The following is a 13,517-nucleotide window of genomic DNA, read 5'->3' on the forward strand; positions in this document are numbered from 1 at the left end:
AAATGTGCTACTTTTCAGCCCTGTTTTTTCAGTAGGAAAAATAGGCCGTTATGTTGATCAATTTCTCAATGAAAAATTGATTGATTTGCAACGGAATTAAAAAGATTTAAAAAAAATATCTAACATTATATTTTTAATTTCTCTTTGAATAAATAAACTATAATGATCTCTACAAGTGTTAAACGCAACAGTAGCACCCAGTATGCTGCTTAACATTTCAAACATATTATATATTTTGTAATCTAAAAATTCTTTAAAAAATCAAAAGGAGTCTTCACTTAGCAAATATTTAGAACATTATTTTAGAACATGATTGTCAAACGTTAACGATCCTTATGACATCATTGTGTTACTTAGGGTCTGTCTCAATTGGTGAATTAAATTAAAATCGAACTTAAAAATGACAGTTCGAAAATCATTTCCCCTCCAACTGATTATTCAAATGTCAAATTTAATTTTTATCTGGTCCAATTCATTTTCGTTCCTCCACATAGAGGGGTATTGTCGCACCGCCACCAAATCGGACAGTGCACAACTCACTTGCAACGCGCTTCAACTCGGCGCGTTTTGAAACTGGATTTTAGCGTAGCGCAAATCCTTAATATTACCTAGTTTGTATGTTCATGTTTGTTTTCTTTGTGTTTTCGTGCCGGAAAAAAAATACAGAGTAAAGGGTACGAGAAGCTTAACAAATCTAATTTTATACTGGATGAAGTTAACAATTCTACTGAGAATTTAGTTTCATATCCTCCATACATGGCAAACCTTTTGTTACGACATGTCTTGCTGCGTTATCTAGATGTGTTAGGTATTATGGGGAAGAACATGTTGGATTTAAATGGCAAGATCGATTCAAAGAAGCTATAGCTATTGCGATTCAAAGAAGCTATAGATATTGAGTAATTTGTTCGTGATTTAATCCAAGAATGAAACATAAGCAAATGAATCAATGACAAACTGGGGAAAGTGGGGGAGAACCATGCTAACCAACGTTGATAAGGTGAGGAATATATAAAATAAAATAAAACCGAGAATAAAATATCACCTGGTCATTTATTTAATGCAGGGCTGTCAAACGTCCGGGAAGCGGTGGTTTTGAAGATTCTTCTCAAACGTATTTGGCCAGTAGACCACTACCACTTACTTCGAGTAAGAACATACCAATTGTTTTAGATTTCAGTTTAGGTAATATTTTAGCTCGGTAATTATTTAAACTATTTTTACGAATCTACTTAAAAACATAAATTATTCAAAGTTCTACACCTAAAAAAATCCGCACGTAATATCATTGGTAAAAATCCATATGTTTTTTGTAGATAACTTCTAACACTCCTCATAGAAGATTGCATGTAAAATCTACCAGTTAGGTAGAAAATATGTGCAGTAGCACATATATTATATTAGTAACAATCGAAAGGAATTGCGGAACTGTTAAAATGCAAATGCACAGCTTGATTGCAAAAATATATGTTTGCGGCACATAGAAACTAGCTGTGGATTATTCTCAGTGTAGTTTCAAATTAATATTTTTTTTCACAGCTAAATTTAAATTATTGTCCATTAGTATTTTAATGTCTCCAGCTGTTCTACTCTTAAATCTGACTTAGGTTTTTAAAAAATAATCTGGGCAAGATTATCGCATAATTTCAAAAAAGACTATCACAATATCTAGCATGATGCTGAGCAGCAATTGTATGTTTTCATTTTTTTCTTAAATTATTTCCTTCATTTTCTGATTTTTGCGAGATTTCATACGAATATTTGTATATCAAATAGTATGGTCCGCCACACACAAAAATGGTTCAGAAATTTCACCTGCGGTTGAAAGAGGTCAGGCCTGATTTGATGGTATTCGTACAATATAAGAGATACGTATGAAAATTTGATTGGGTCAATGAAAAAGTGGTGCTAGTGTATCAAAAAACAAAAAAGTCATCGCGATTTAAATATTTTTATTGTAGAAAAAAATATGCTGCTAGTAAAGGGATTAATAAGGACTTCACATCTTTTTATTATGATTTACTAGCAGAGTTCTTAATAGGTTTACTGAAATGATTTATGGAGGAACTTTTGGGCCGATTCTAGGGAGAATAACTGCCAAAATCGGGGTAGTAACTCCTGGAAGAATTGTTGAATTTCTTTGGAAAATTGCTTAATCAAATTTCTAATGGAAACATATCTAGGAGAAATCGAGTGTGCTGGAGACAATTGGGAAATACCGGGAAATTTTTCAGAATGGCCCCTGTGGAAATTACTGGAGAACACTTTCTCTAAGCATACTTTGAAAACAAAAAAAAAAACTCTGGCCAAATTCCTGGGAAAATTGATGAGGAATCTAGAGTAGTGTTTCGAGGGATGCACTAAAAAGTTTACGAAATGATTTCAGAAGAAATCATTGGAGAAATCACAAGAATAGTTCCCAAAGCTTTTTCTTGACAAACCTGATAATGAATTCCTGGTGAAACTGTGGTACAGGCACGTAAGAGCTTCTGAAGGATTCTGGAGTCTCTTGAATCATGCACCAAGATTGAATGCAAGGGGAAAGAAGAAGCATATGACTTTAGAGACTATTTTGACTGCAAAGAAATTTTGAAGATCTACGATTGATAATAGAAACTTTATGGAAACTCGTATTAAAATATTCAATCTCTTAAAAGAGACTTGCTACCAGTCCTGTGATTGGCATTCGACATATGATACAATGATCAATTGGCAAATACAGTTCTTAGTTAATAGTTGTAGATGTTTCCAGAGAATAATGAGTTGAGAAACAAGCTATGTCACCGTTAAACCGTAACGCCAGAACCCACTGCTTTCGTTTTGAGTTTCAACGTTGGTAAATTTGGTTTTACGAATGGAAACGATTTCCCTATTGATCATTCTTTTCTGTTCCTTTTCTTTTAAAAAGAAAACAGGCTTCTTTATAGCGAGAAGAGCTTTCGATGACCCCCTACATATTTTCCTGAACGGTGGAATTCGCACTATCTGTGGAATATCTGCCTCAAACAAAGTAGATCCACCCACAACGTGCTGAGCATGGTTTATGCGCAATTGTTTGCTCCTGACTCGGCCGAAACTGCTTTTTTCTTCGTTTGGTGGTGTGGTAATAGTGCTTTTCGAGATTTCTGTTTGAAGCAACTCCTCGGGAAACTCAGCCTTATGCAGTTTCCTCTTTTAACCACTCTCGTCAGCAACCATCGCTCACTCGAAAAGTTAAAAAATGCTCTGCGGGATCATCTCGGCCGATAACGTGAGGTTTGAGCGACAGATTTCATAATGAAGTCCGAGCAAATGCCGCTTGCTAAACCTATCGTCTGCACTGCAATGCTGCAAGTAAACTTGGCATAAATGAAGATGTTTTGTGAAAGATATGGATTTGTAACTTACCTTTTCGGCTCATTTTCTTATTTTGTGGTTCCATTTTAAATAGAAAAATTCAGTCCTCAAAACGTAATGCCCGTATGTAATGCCAATCAGATTAACTTGATGATAACAATCTAGCGATGTTCCACTGGATGCGAATGATTCACGATCTGTCAAAAATAAGTCTCCTCTGGAGTAGACTTATTTTTGACAGATCGAAATCGGAGGGGAAACAATTTTCGAACTGTCAATTTTAAGTTCGATTTCAATTTAATTCGCCAATTGGGACAGACCCTTATACTACAGCAAAGCTATCATGTGAGAACCTATATGCGAGCTTATACTTCTCTTGGCAGGTAGCTCTAAGCCCAAAGCAAGCACAATAAATACAGAGCTCTGACAGAACGGACGAACCAGTGCATCTAAACTGCCAGTGAAATAAAACGATATTGTTTGTAAAAATCACACAAAAATCTCACAGTTTTTGTATCTGTTATTGTGATAGTAGTAATTCAAACGTATTCTCGAAGGATCATAAACAAACTAATCGTAAGTATAAATAACATAAACATGCTCGTTGGTACATGCCTTAAATTAAATCGATCTGATTCCGGGACATAATTATTGCAATTTTCTTGCGAATGATCCAATAAGAAAACTTGAACAAAATGTGAGTAAAAATTCCATTTGCTACGCCGGTATAATCTATTTTTGCGACCTGAGATTTTATAAATCAGCGATACAAAAGTACATTATGCAACTCTCATGTATCTTATATCTGTGTTGCATTTTTTGGTCATTGATCTAATGAAGCCGGTCATGAATGGAATTGACACCCGTACATATTCTCTGTTATCGATGTTTTGCTACTCAACTATAGAACTTCACTTTAGTTTTTAATAGCTATTCTAAAAAGGGTATCAATTTTTGATTAAAAATTGAATGAATTTTGACAAAAAAGTGCATCAAAAAATTGACTTGACTATCATCGAGTGAAATCATTTTGGTATCTTTAATGCACTTTATTGATTGGATCATAGTTTTTGCCAAAATTAAGACTATTTATAACATAAGCATCCACACTTTTCTCAGACATTTTTCAATCTTTAAAAAACTGAAGTTTGCAGTTCGTTGTAGATAATATAAATTCGTTTGATAAACGACTATGATATAGCTTTCTAAAGTGTACTATTTTGTATGGAAAAACTTCCTAATCTTGTATATTTCAATGTTTTACGAAAAATAAGCAGACTTTAGAAAGACAGATAAAGTATCAAAAAACGATTTGCGCAAACATGAATCCTTCTCCATTTTAACAGACTAGAAATTGGACCTAGATTTTTTTGAACATTAACATAGACTTGAACTCCAAACATTTTTTTTTTTTGTTTAATTCATAATTCTAATTTCTTATATTTCTTATTCTTTCTTTCTTTCTTATTCTTATCTTCTTACGTATTCTCGGCAGTCTAAGCCGATGTCGCGCTTCTTTTAAAATTTCCTCGGACATCAACAGCCAAATTTCGTGTTTGTGTGTTTACATTCATACGTTGCTCAATCCTCTATCGATTCACACCGACAGACTTGTTAAAATTTTTCTGGAAACGTTTTTACAACGCTGCGAACGTCTCTTGTCAGTGTAACTATTGTCGGCAGCCTCAATCTCTTCGGCAACTTTCCCATAAACGCTGCAGGTGAATCTGTTCGGCAGCTTCAAATCAGTCGCATTTTGAGGCGTGGTTCAATTGATGACATCTCTGGCAAAATTATTTGTTCCGTCTTGCAAATCTCGTCAGCGGGATGCTGACAGAGCAAAGAATCATCTGAACATTTTCATTGGTGTGTTTTGATAGATAAATGAGATAAATACTGTGCATTACACTGAGGCAAAAAAACTTAATAATTTCTTAAGGAATAATTATGATTTGGCGCCACAACGATTATTGTTGAAATTTTTAAGTTTTACTTATGATTTTGGTGAAAAATTTCATAAGTCAATCAATGAAATTCGGTAATAAACGCAATGATAATAACTTAATTCGAATTATCAATCGATAATGTTATTCGCCGCTCAAAAATTGACATGTTTTGATAACATGTGATCTGTTTTCGATTAACTTGTAGCCAACATCGAAAGCGGAGTAGTTCTTCTAGCGATTGCTATGATAATTATTTCAAGTAATTGTTGTTAAAGAATTCAAAGCTCTACCTTATGAAACTTATGATCCCATTTTCGAAATATTTAAGCGTGCAATGAAACCATAATTTGGCTGGTTCATAAGTCTTGATTTATGGAAAACCTAAGTATTTTTGTCTCAGTGTAGGCGTTTGAATTTGGTTGCCGATAATAGTCGCATGGTGCCGAAGCCGTAAGTCTCCCTACTTTAATGATTAATTTCAATTAAAAGTTTGTTCCACAAATCTGAGAAGAAACATTTCTCAGAGCTTCTAATGTAAAGGTCTTAAATTCTGGTCAGTATATTTACTTAAACGATTCAAACGAAACGAAATCAAAAATTAAAGGGCGCAGTTATAGAGGATGCCATGACATATTTCTTTGAGTTTTAGGTAAGTTGCCATATAAATAAACACAACATACAGCATCCTTTAACAAAAAAAATCCATACATCGCGATATTTGCGTCATTTCTCAATTTTTTTTTAGAATCTGTGTCGAATTTGATCAGTGGTCAACTCAGAGGTATTCCGGAATCATGAATAATCATAACCCACGTAACTATCTCAGGTTACATTTCTTCTCATGTTCGATTATTCGCTATTCAAAATAATACTTCGAGCTTGGAAACCAATTAACGGATGATAGTCAAAATCGACACGGGTTCTGAAAAATAAAAGTTTTTTAAGCACTCGAGGGAAAACGGTATAAAAAAATCGAAAAAAATTATCGAGATATAATTTTTTTTTCTTGTGAGTTTGTCGGTGTGAACAGACAGACACGTAATTTGTGTGCGTTTGTCCGAGAAAACTACAAAAGAATAGCAGTATCAGCTTAGACTGCTGAGAATTCTCATACACAAAGAAAGATAATTCAGATTATCATACACAGATTTTACTTTCCTTCAGGATACAAAATGTCACACATTGATATCGACAAGCCGTTATGGGACTTGAAGACATTTACCGGACGGTTCATGCATTTTCTCTGGGTAACGGATCCCAGAACGTGTTTCACCCCGGAGGAAGAACTTCTTAAAGCCAAGGAGTTGGTGCTGAAAGTACGGTAAGTTCTTATGTTCTTGATCACTAGCTACTTATTTTGGACATGTAAAAGTCAAACTCCGAATATGGAGGATTTGGGCAGGAGATCTTGAACTCCATTAGGGGAAGACTGTCGCGTTTTGCTGGAAAATGCTGGAAAATCTTCAGATAATGTACCTACTTCAAGTAATATGTCTTCCTCTGAATTTATTTTTCTAACTGAACAATTGAATCAAATGATTGATGCAATGTCCAAAGCCACCACTATGACTGAAGCAGTCCAAGTTGGTGTAAAATGTACTAATCAAATTGTTATTGGATTACGCTTTTTATAATTGATCCAAATAGTTATTAAAATATTTTTAATTGGAATGCTCGTTCTTTGGATGGCAAAGAGGACGAGCTGTTTAACCCGTATAGGCCTGAGTGAAAGAAATTAACTGAAACTATCACGAATCATCGAATACTTAACGGATTTCAATTATTTTTGTCAATATATTCGTACACATATCTAGTTTTTATAAGTGATCAAAGGATCTCGGCAATGTTCATGTAGACGCAGTTATTCCGGGGGATCACTATGTCAGATCGGATGAAAAGGATGCGTGGTTTTGTGCCCCATGTGTGTAGGCGAATTTCAAGTCACAAATAACTTCCGGAATCGTCTATGATGTGACCACTACACCAAGGAGTTTTAAGTAAACAGCACCAGCGTAAACTTTTTGAGAAACGAATGAATTGGATAACTATGTTTCCTATGAATCCTTCAAATGACCATTTTCGGGTCCCCGGGCGCCTCAAATTTACGATAAGATGGTCAATTTTTATCTAAAGATCTGTGTCAAGCTTATGGGAACGCATTTTAGTGAACTATTATGTTTGATCACTACTTTAAGAGAATTGTATCCAACAAATCTATAGCCGGTTCTTCCGGGCATTAAGTCCGAATAGCCACATCCGGTACATTCTAAACGGAGAAAAACTCTTCATTTATAATGTTGAATATCAGATCTTAATGATTAATGCAAATTGAAATGATTGTTATTGCAAATAAATAAATCTGACTTGGCATGCCTAAAAAATCTCTCTTTTTACCCGACATGACCCAGTGACCCACCTGAATAACTCCAACCACAGAAATATTCCCGAGCTCCTTTGGCCATTTCTAGAAACTAGATACGTGTGCTAGTATACTGACAAAATATTATTTGAATCCGTTTTGTATTCGCTGAGCGTTTTAGAATTTTTGCTTTCACTCAGGCATATACGGGTTAATTTTCTAACAGCTAGTAACATACATATTGCAGTTATTACTGAAACTTATTTGAAACCTGGATCTATACTCAAAAGATCCAAACTCAAAACTTTTTTGTTTATCTTAATGATCGACTTGATGGGGCCTCAAATTTACGATAAGATGGTCAATTTTTATCTAAAGATCTGTGTCAAGCTTATGGGAACGCATTTTAGTGAACTATTATGTTTGATCACTACTTTAAGAGAATTGTATCCAACAAATCTATAGCCGGTTCTTCCGGGCATTAAGTCCGAATAGCCACATCCGGTACATTCTAAACGGAGAAAAACTCTTCATTTATAATGTTGAATATCAGATCTTAATGATTAATGCAAATTGAAATGATTGTTATTGCAAATAAATAAAGCTGACTTGGCATGCCTAAAAAATCTCTCTTTTTACCCGACATGACCCAGTGACCCACCTGAATAACTCCAACCACAGAAATATTCCCGAGCTCCTTTGGCCATTTCTAGAAACTAGATACGTGTGCTAGTATACTGACAAAATATTATTTGAATCCGTTTTGTATTCGCTGAGCGTTTTAGAATTTTTGCTTTCACTCAGGCATATACGGGTTAATTTTCTAACAGCTAGTAACATACATATTGCAGTTATTACTGAAACTTATTTGAAACCTGGATCTATACTCAAAAGATCCAAACTCAAAACTTTTTTGTTTATCTTAATGATCGACTTGATGGGGCATGTGGGGGAGTTGCAATCATCATTCATAGGCGTATAAAACATCAACTGTTTTCGTCATTGAAACCTTAAGTTTTTGAAACTTTAGGTGTTTCTGTTGAAACACAGTTTGGTAAATATACTTTCATAGCTGCACTGGGCAGCAAGTTAATTTGCTCCAAACTGACTTGGGAGAATTGACTCGCAATAATTAAAAAAAATTGTCATTGGTGACTTTAATGCCAAACATCGGTCATGGAATAATTCCCAAAGTAATTCCAACGGCAGAATTTTATATGATGAGTGCTCTTCAGGATATTTCTCAATTCAATTTCCTGATAGCCCTACATGTTTTTCCTCTTCTAGAAACTCTTCTTCGATTGATTTCGTCTCAATAGACTCTAGTCATCTTTGTAGCCAACTGGTTACTCACGCTGATTTTGATTCTGATCATATCCCTGTTACATTTCAAATATCCCATGAAGCGATTCCTCAATCCTCAATCCTATGAAACATATAACGATAGTAATTTTTATGTTAACATTTCTTTACAACAAAACTTGATATTGACAATGCTCGCGAAACTTTAATTAATTCCATTGTTAAAGCAAGGGGTATTGCAATACCAATATTTGAAGTAAAATTCGAATCCGTGATCAAAGACGATGATCTCAAACTCTTGATTCACCTTAAAAACGTAAGGAGATGGCAATTTCAATGCACTCGTCATCCGTCTATGAAAATGATATGGCATGATCTGCAGAAATAAATGAAAAAAAAAACGTTTTACTCAATTAAGAAACGAACATTTTGAAAATAAAATTACACAATTAGACCCTGGCTCTTAGCCTTTTTGGAAATTATCTAAAATTAAGAAAAAAAAAAACAACTCCGGCACTGAAAGAGGAAAACAAATTATTACTAACTAATTGCGAAAAAAGCTCAAAAACTTACTATGAAGTTTGAAAGCGCGCACAACTTCAATTTAGGACTCATTATCAATCAAGAGAACTTTTTCGAAAAATCCTGGGAGAATGATTTAGAATAAGTGAGAACAATTATTAAAAAAAAAATCAAAAATATTAAAGCCTTTAGCAATGATGGAATTTTTTACATCCTCATCAAGAAACTCCAAGAAATTGGTTTATCATTCTTGTATGATATATGTATTTAACAAATGTTTTCAGTTGGCATGTTTTCCTGACAAATGGAAAAATTCCAAGACTGTACCTATTAAAAAAAAAACTGTGCAAAAATCCTGCAGAAGCTTGTAGCTGTCCAATCAGCTTGCTGTCCTCCATCAGTAAACTTTTTGAAAAGGTTATTTTGAACAGAATGATGGTCCATATCAATGAAAATTCAATTTTTACCAATGAATTGTTCGGATTCCGATATGGACATTCGACCACACATAATCTTTTATGTGTAACAAATTTGATTTGAACCAACTTTAAGGCTATTCTATTGATCTTGCTCCTCTAGTCATAGAAAAAGCATTCGACAGTGTTTGGCATGAAGTCTTGATTGTAAAATTATGAAACTTTAATTTTCCAACATACATTGCTAGAATACTCCAAAGTTATCTGTAAAATAAGGTTAATTATCAGAACTCAAAGTCTGAAAGATGAACACCTAGATATAAGAAATGAATGTAATGTTTCGAATAATAATAAAATAATTTTTAAAAAATATCAGCATACTCCATTCAAAGATTTACTCACTTGCAACGTCAAGAAGATAAAATTTCTTAATTCCCTGCAAATATTGAGTAGTATTTTAGCGCTCAAACCATGGAAGAAAAAATTAGCTTTGGGAATTTAATAACTCACTAAACTAAACTAAACTAAAATGCACTGTAATTGTTTTCTAGGAAGGATCAACTGCCACCACCAAATGTGTCGATGGAAGAAATTTATCGCGCCAAAAAGCTGTATGAAAGTGCATTCCATCCTGACAGTGGAGAGCTGCAGAATATCTTCGGACGAATGAGTTTCCAAATGCCCGGTGGAATGGCCATTACTGGTGCCATGTTGCAGTTTTACAGGTATGTCGTACGTTTATGATAAATTGGAAAACTTTTATTAACAGTAGTTTATTATTTATCTCTTCAGAACTAATACAGCTGTTATCTTCTGGCAGTGGGTCAATCAATCTTTCAATGCATTAGTAAACTACACTAACCGAAATGCTAATTCGTCATTGACAACTACACAACTGGTAGTATCTTATGTTTCAGCGACGAGCTCAGCCCTGGTCGCAGCGGTTGGGTACAAGGGTTATCTGACCAGAACGGCCAGTCCCTTTTTCCAGCGTTATGTTCCATTTGTAGCAGTCGCCGTGGCGAATTGCATCAATATTCCACTGATGCGACAGAATGAGCTCATTTACGGAATCGACATACAGGATGAAAACGGTAACAACGTGGGAAAAAGTCGAGTGGCAGCGGCGAAGGGAATAAGTCAGGTAAATGTTGTTTACAGTTTACATATTGCGGATGTTTTGATAATCTGTTCAAAGTATAACCGATTGAATGATAGCGCATGCTCTTTATGAAAACTATTATCAGCACTCGTGTTGTCTTGACTCACATTACAGCGCTGTTCTAATAGAAATGTAAAAACTATCACTACTTTCTGACATAATGGAAATTGAGGGTAAAACTTGTCTGTGATAAATTATAAACCATTGTGCTTATTAGTCGAATATCCGTAAGTGAATAAGAAACTGAATTTAGTACAGTACTGTTTGATTCCTGCTAAATAAATGTGTGTCCTTCGAAAGATACACATATTTCGACCTCAACTGTTGGCAATGTCGTGATAAATCTAGCTCACGATAAAATAATACGATGAATCTAGCTCACGATAAACGAAATACGGGGAAACATTTTTTTTAGTTATACCTAATTAAATGAAGCTGAATCAAAGCCAAATCTTAAATTTTCAAGAGTTCAAATCTGGAGAACCAAATATCTGTTTGAGCTGAAAACTTGATCGATTAGTCACCACTAGCTAGTGACCAATCGTCGATCTTGATTATTCAGTTTTGAAATGTTCACATAGTTACTCTAATCACACAATCTTTCGTCCACAGGTGATATTTTCTCGCATTGCTATGTGCGCTCCAGGAATGTTGATTCTGCCTGTTATAATGGAAAAACTGGAAACGTACAAATCCTTCAGGAGACTTTCATTCCTACACGCACCATTCCAAGTGATGGTGGTAGGATGCTTGTGAGTGCCAGAAAACTTGATAAATTCACATCATATCCCAGGATTAACAAATGTTCTCGTTTCAGCTTAACTGTGATGGTGCCGACTGCATGTGCACTGTTCCCACAAACTGCATCTTTGAACACCAACGTCATGCGAATAATGGAGCCCGAGTTCTACGAACAAATGAAGAAAAATGGTTCTGTCCCAGAGAAAGTATACTTCAATAAAGGATTGTAAGCGAAACGATGCCCCAAAGATCTGTGTAGTATTTCCGTGCTAGTACATATGTGATGCAAAATTATGAAATAAACGCCTAACGATTTGATGATGATAAACTATGGCATGATTATTGTTCAGGTTGTATTGTAAGTTATGAAGAGAAATTTAATGTTTGCTTTTTTTTCTTCAATCTGTATTGGAAAGTTTATTGATTTTAGTCATTGTTGATTGAATCAAAAATTAATTTTGGTTTAAATCTGTTGAAATTACCGTAAAGTGCCCTAATTCAGCGCATTTCATATAAAATTATTTATATATGGAAATACAGATTAATATTGCAGCAACTTTTTATGCCATTTGATGTTTTTTTTCATTTAGAATGAGTTTGAATCACAAATAAAAGCAAATAAAACACTTTTTCGCGGCGTAAAAAAATAATCAGTGGAGGCCCGGCTAAGTAGACGCCATTTTTCTAATTTCCTTAGCGTCCGTGCTAAGACTGTAGGACAAAAAAGAAGCGATTTGTTTATTGAAAATATTTTATTTTTTATGCAATATTCCATGGAACTACTTGCTACGGATATGTTTCAAGGTGCTTCTATGAAATCTTATCAAATATTAGCATAATTATTGAATTTTATCCCAAAAAGTATTGCGCGGAATTAGGCCACGGCTTTTTTCATAATGCCGTAATTCCGCGCACTGTTCTTCGCACAACAATAAACAAGTTAAACATGCTATGTCGTCTTCAGATCTGACTATTTCTCTGAAAATTATCTTCATTCATAAACACGTTTCACGTACAAACCGGAATATCTGGAAAGCCCACTTACAGGAAAATTAGAAGTGGTAGTCTATAAACCACGTGGTCATTCTAGTGGGAAATACTGCTCGGCGGAAACTGCAGGGCGTGAATTCTAACCGTGGATGAGAAAACTGGAACTGGTGGGAATTTCATTTTCACTTTGTTCCATTATGTACGCCTGATAGCGTTTTAATGGATTCTGTGAGGCAAAGAAAATGCTCTAGAGGAAGGAAATTGTTAAAAATATTTCGTAATTCAACGGTAGAACGCATTATGTATTGCAGGTACCTTAAAAATTCAAATCGGGGTGATTTCAGTTTAGTGAAGCATGAATAAATGGACGCAAATCCTATCCTAATAGGGAGTTTACTTCCAAGAAGACGATAAGTTGATTTCGTCTGTTCCAGGAAATTTGAAAGGGGAAAAACTATTTTGTGCACATTGAATCGAATTTGCAAGCCAATGGAAGAGACTTGTAAATAATATTCGGGTTATCCGCTAGTGAATCCACACATCCTGGGAAGTGTGTGTAGAATAGGGTTTCAATGCTAGTAATGGACCCCTTAGTAGCTGAAATTCATTCTAGACGCTTTTCCGAAATGATATCTCAGACGCATATACGTTTTGTGGAGTCTAACAACAAATTCAATGTCTTTGCTTCATAGTACGTCTATGAAACATACAAAATCATTTGATTTTTCCAGCGAAATATGCAT

At 34.8% G+C, this 13,517-nt stretch overlaps 1 protein-coding gene and 1 long non-coding RNA gene across 3 annotated transcripts; one reads left to right on the plus strand and one right to left on the minus strand.

Annotated features, from left to right (window-relative positions):
- Positions 1 to 1,527: 1,527 nt before the first annotated feature.
- Positions 1,528 to 3,584, minus strand: LOC110678026. Its single transcript, XR_002501394.1, has 2 exons — positions 3,388 to 3,584; positions 1,528 to 3,327 (listed from the first exon to the last, which is right to left on the minus strand). It is a non-coding gene; the product is annotated as an uncharacterized LOC110678026 (long non-coding RNA).
- A 73-nt stretch (positions 3,585 to 3,657) lies between these two features.
- LOC5572474 (sideroflexin-2) lies at positions 3,658 to 12,112 on the plus strand. 2 transcript variants are annotated; one of them, XM_001660369.2, is made up of 6 exons: positions 3,658 to 3,912; positions 6,447 to 6,603; positions 10,433 to 10,606; positions 10,674 to 11,025; positions 11,656 to 11,795; positions 11,861 to 12,112. In XM_001660369.2, exons 2-6 carry the CDS (start codon positions 6,455 to 6,457, stop codon positions 12,012 to 12,014), a joined length of 969 nt encoding a protein of 322 aa, XP_001660419.1. In that variant the 5' UTR covers positions 3,658 to 3,912; positions 6,447 to 6,454; the 3' UTR covers positions 12,015 to 12,112. The 2 variants fall into 2 exon arrangements, with proteins under 2 accessions (XP_001660419.1, XP_021706089.1); XM_021850397.1 differs by having other exon boundaries at positions 3,744 to 3,912; positions 6,430 to 6,603.
- The last annotated feature ends 1,405 nt before the right edge of the window (positions 12,113 to 13,517 follow it).

Source organism: Aedes aegypti, chromosome 3 (assembly GCF_002204515.2).
Source record: "Aedes aegypti strain LVP_AGWG chromosome 3, AaegL5.0 Primary Assembly, whole genome shotgun sequence".
NCBI lineage: Eukaryota > Metazoa > Arthropoda > Insecta > Diptera > Culicidae > Aedes > Aedes aegypti.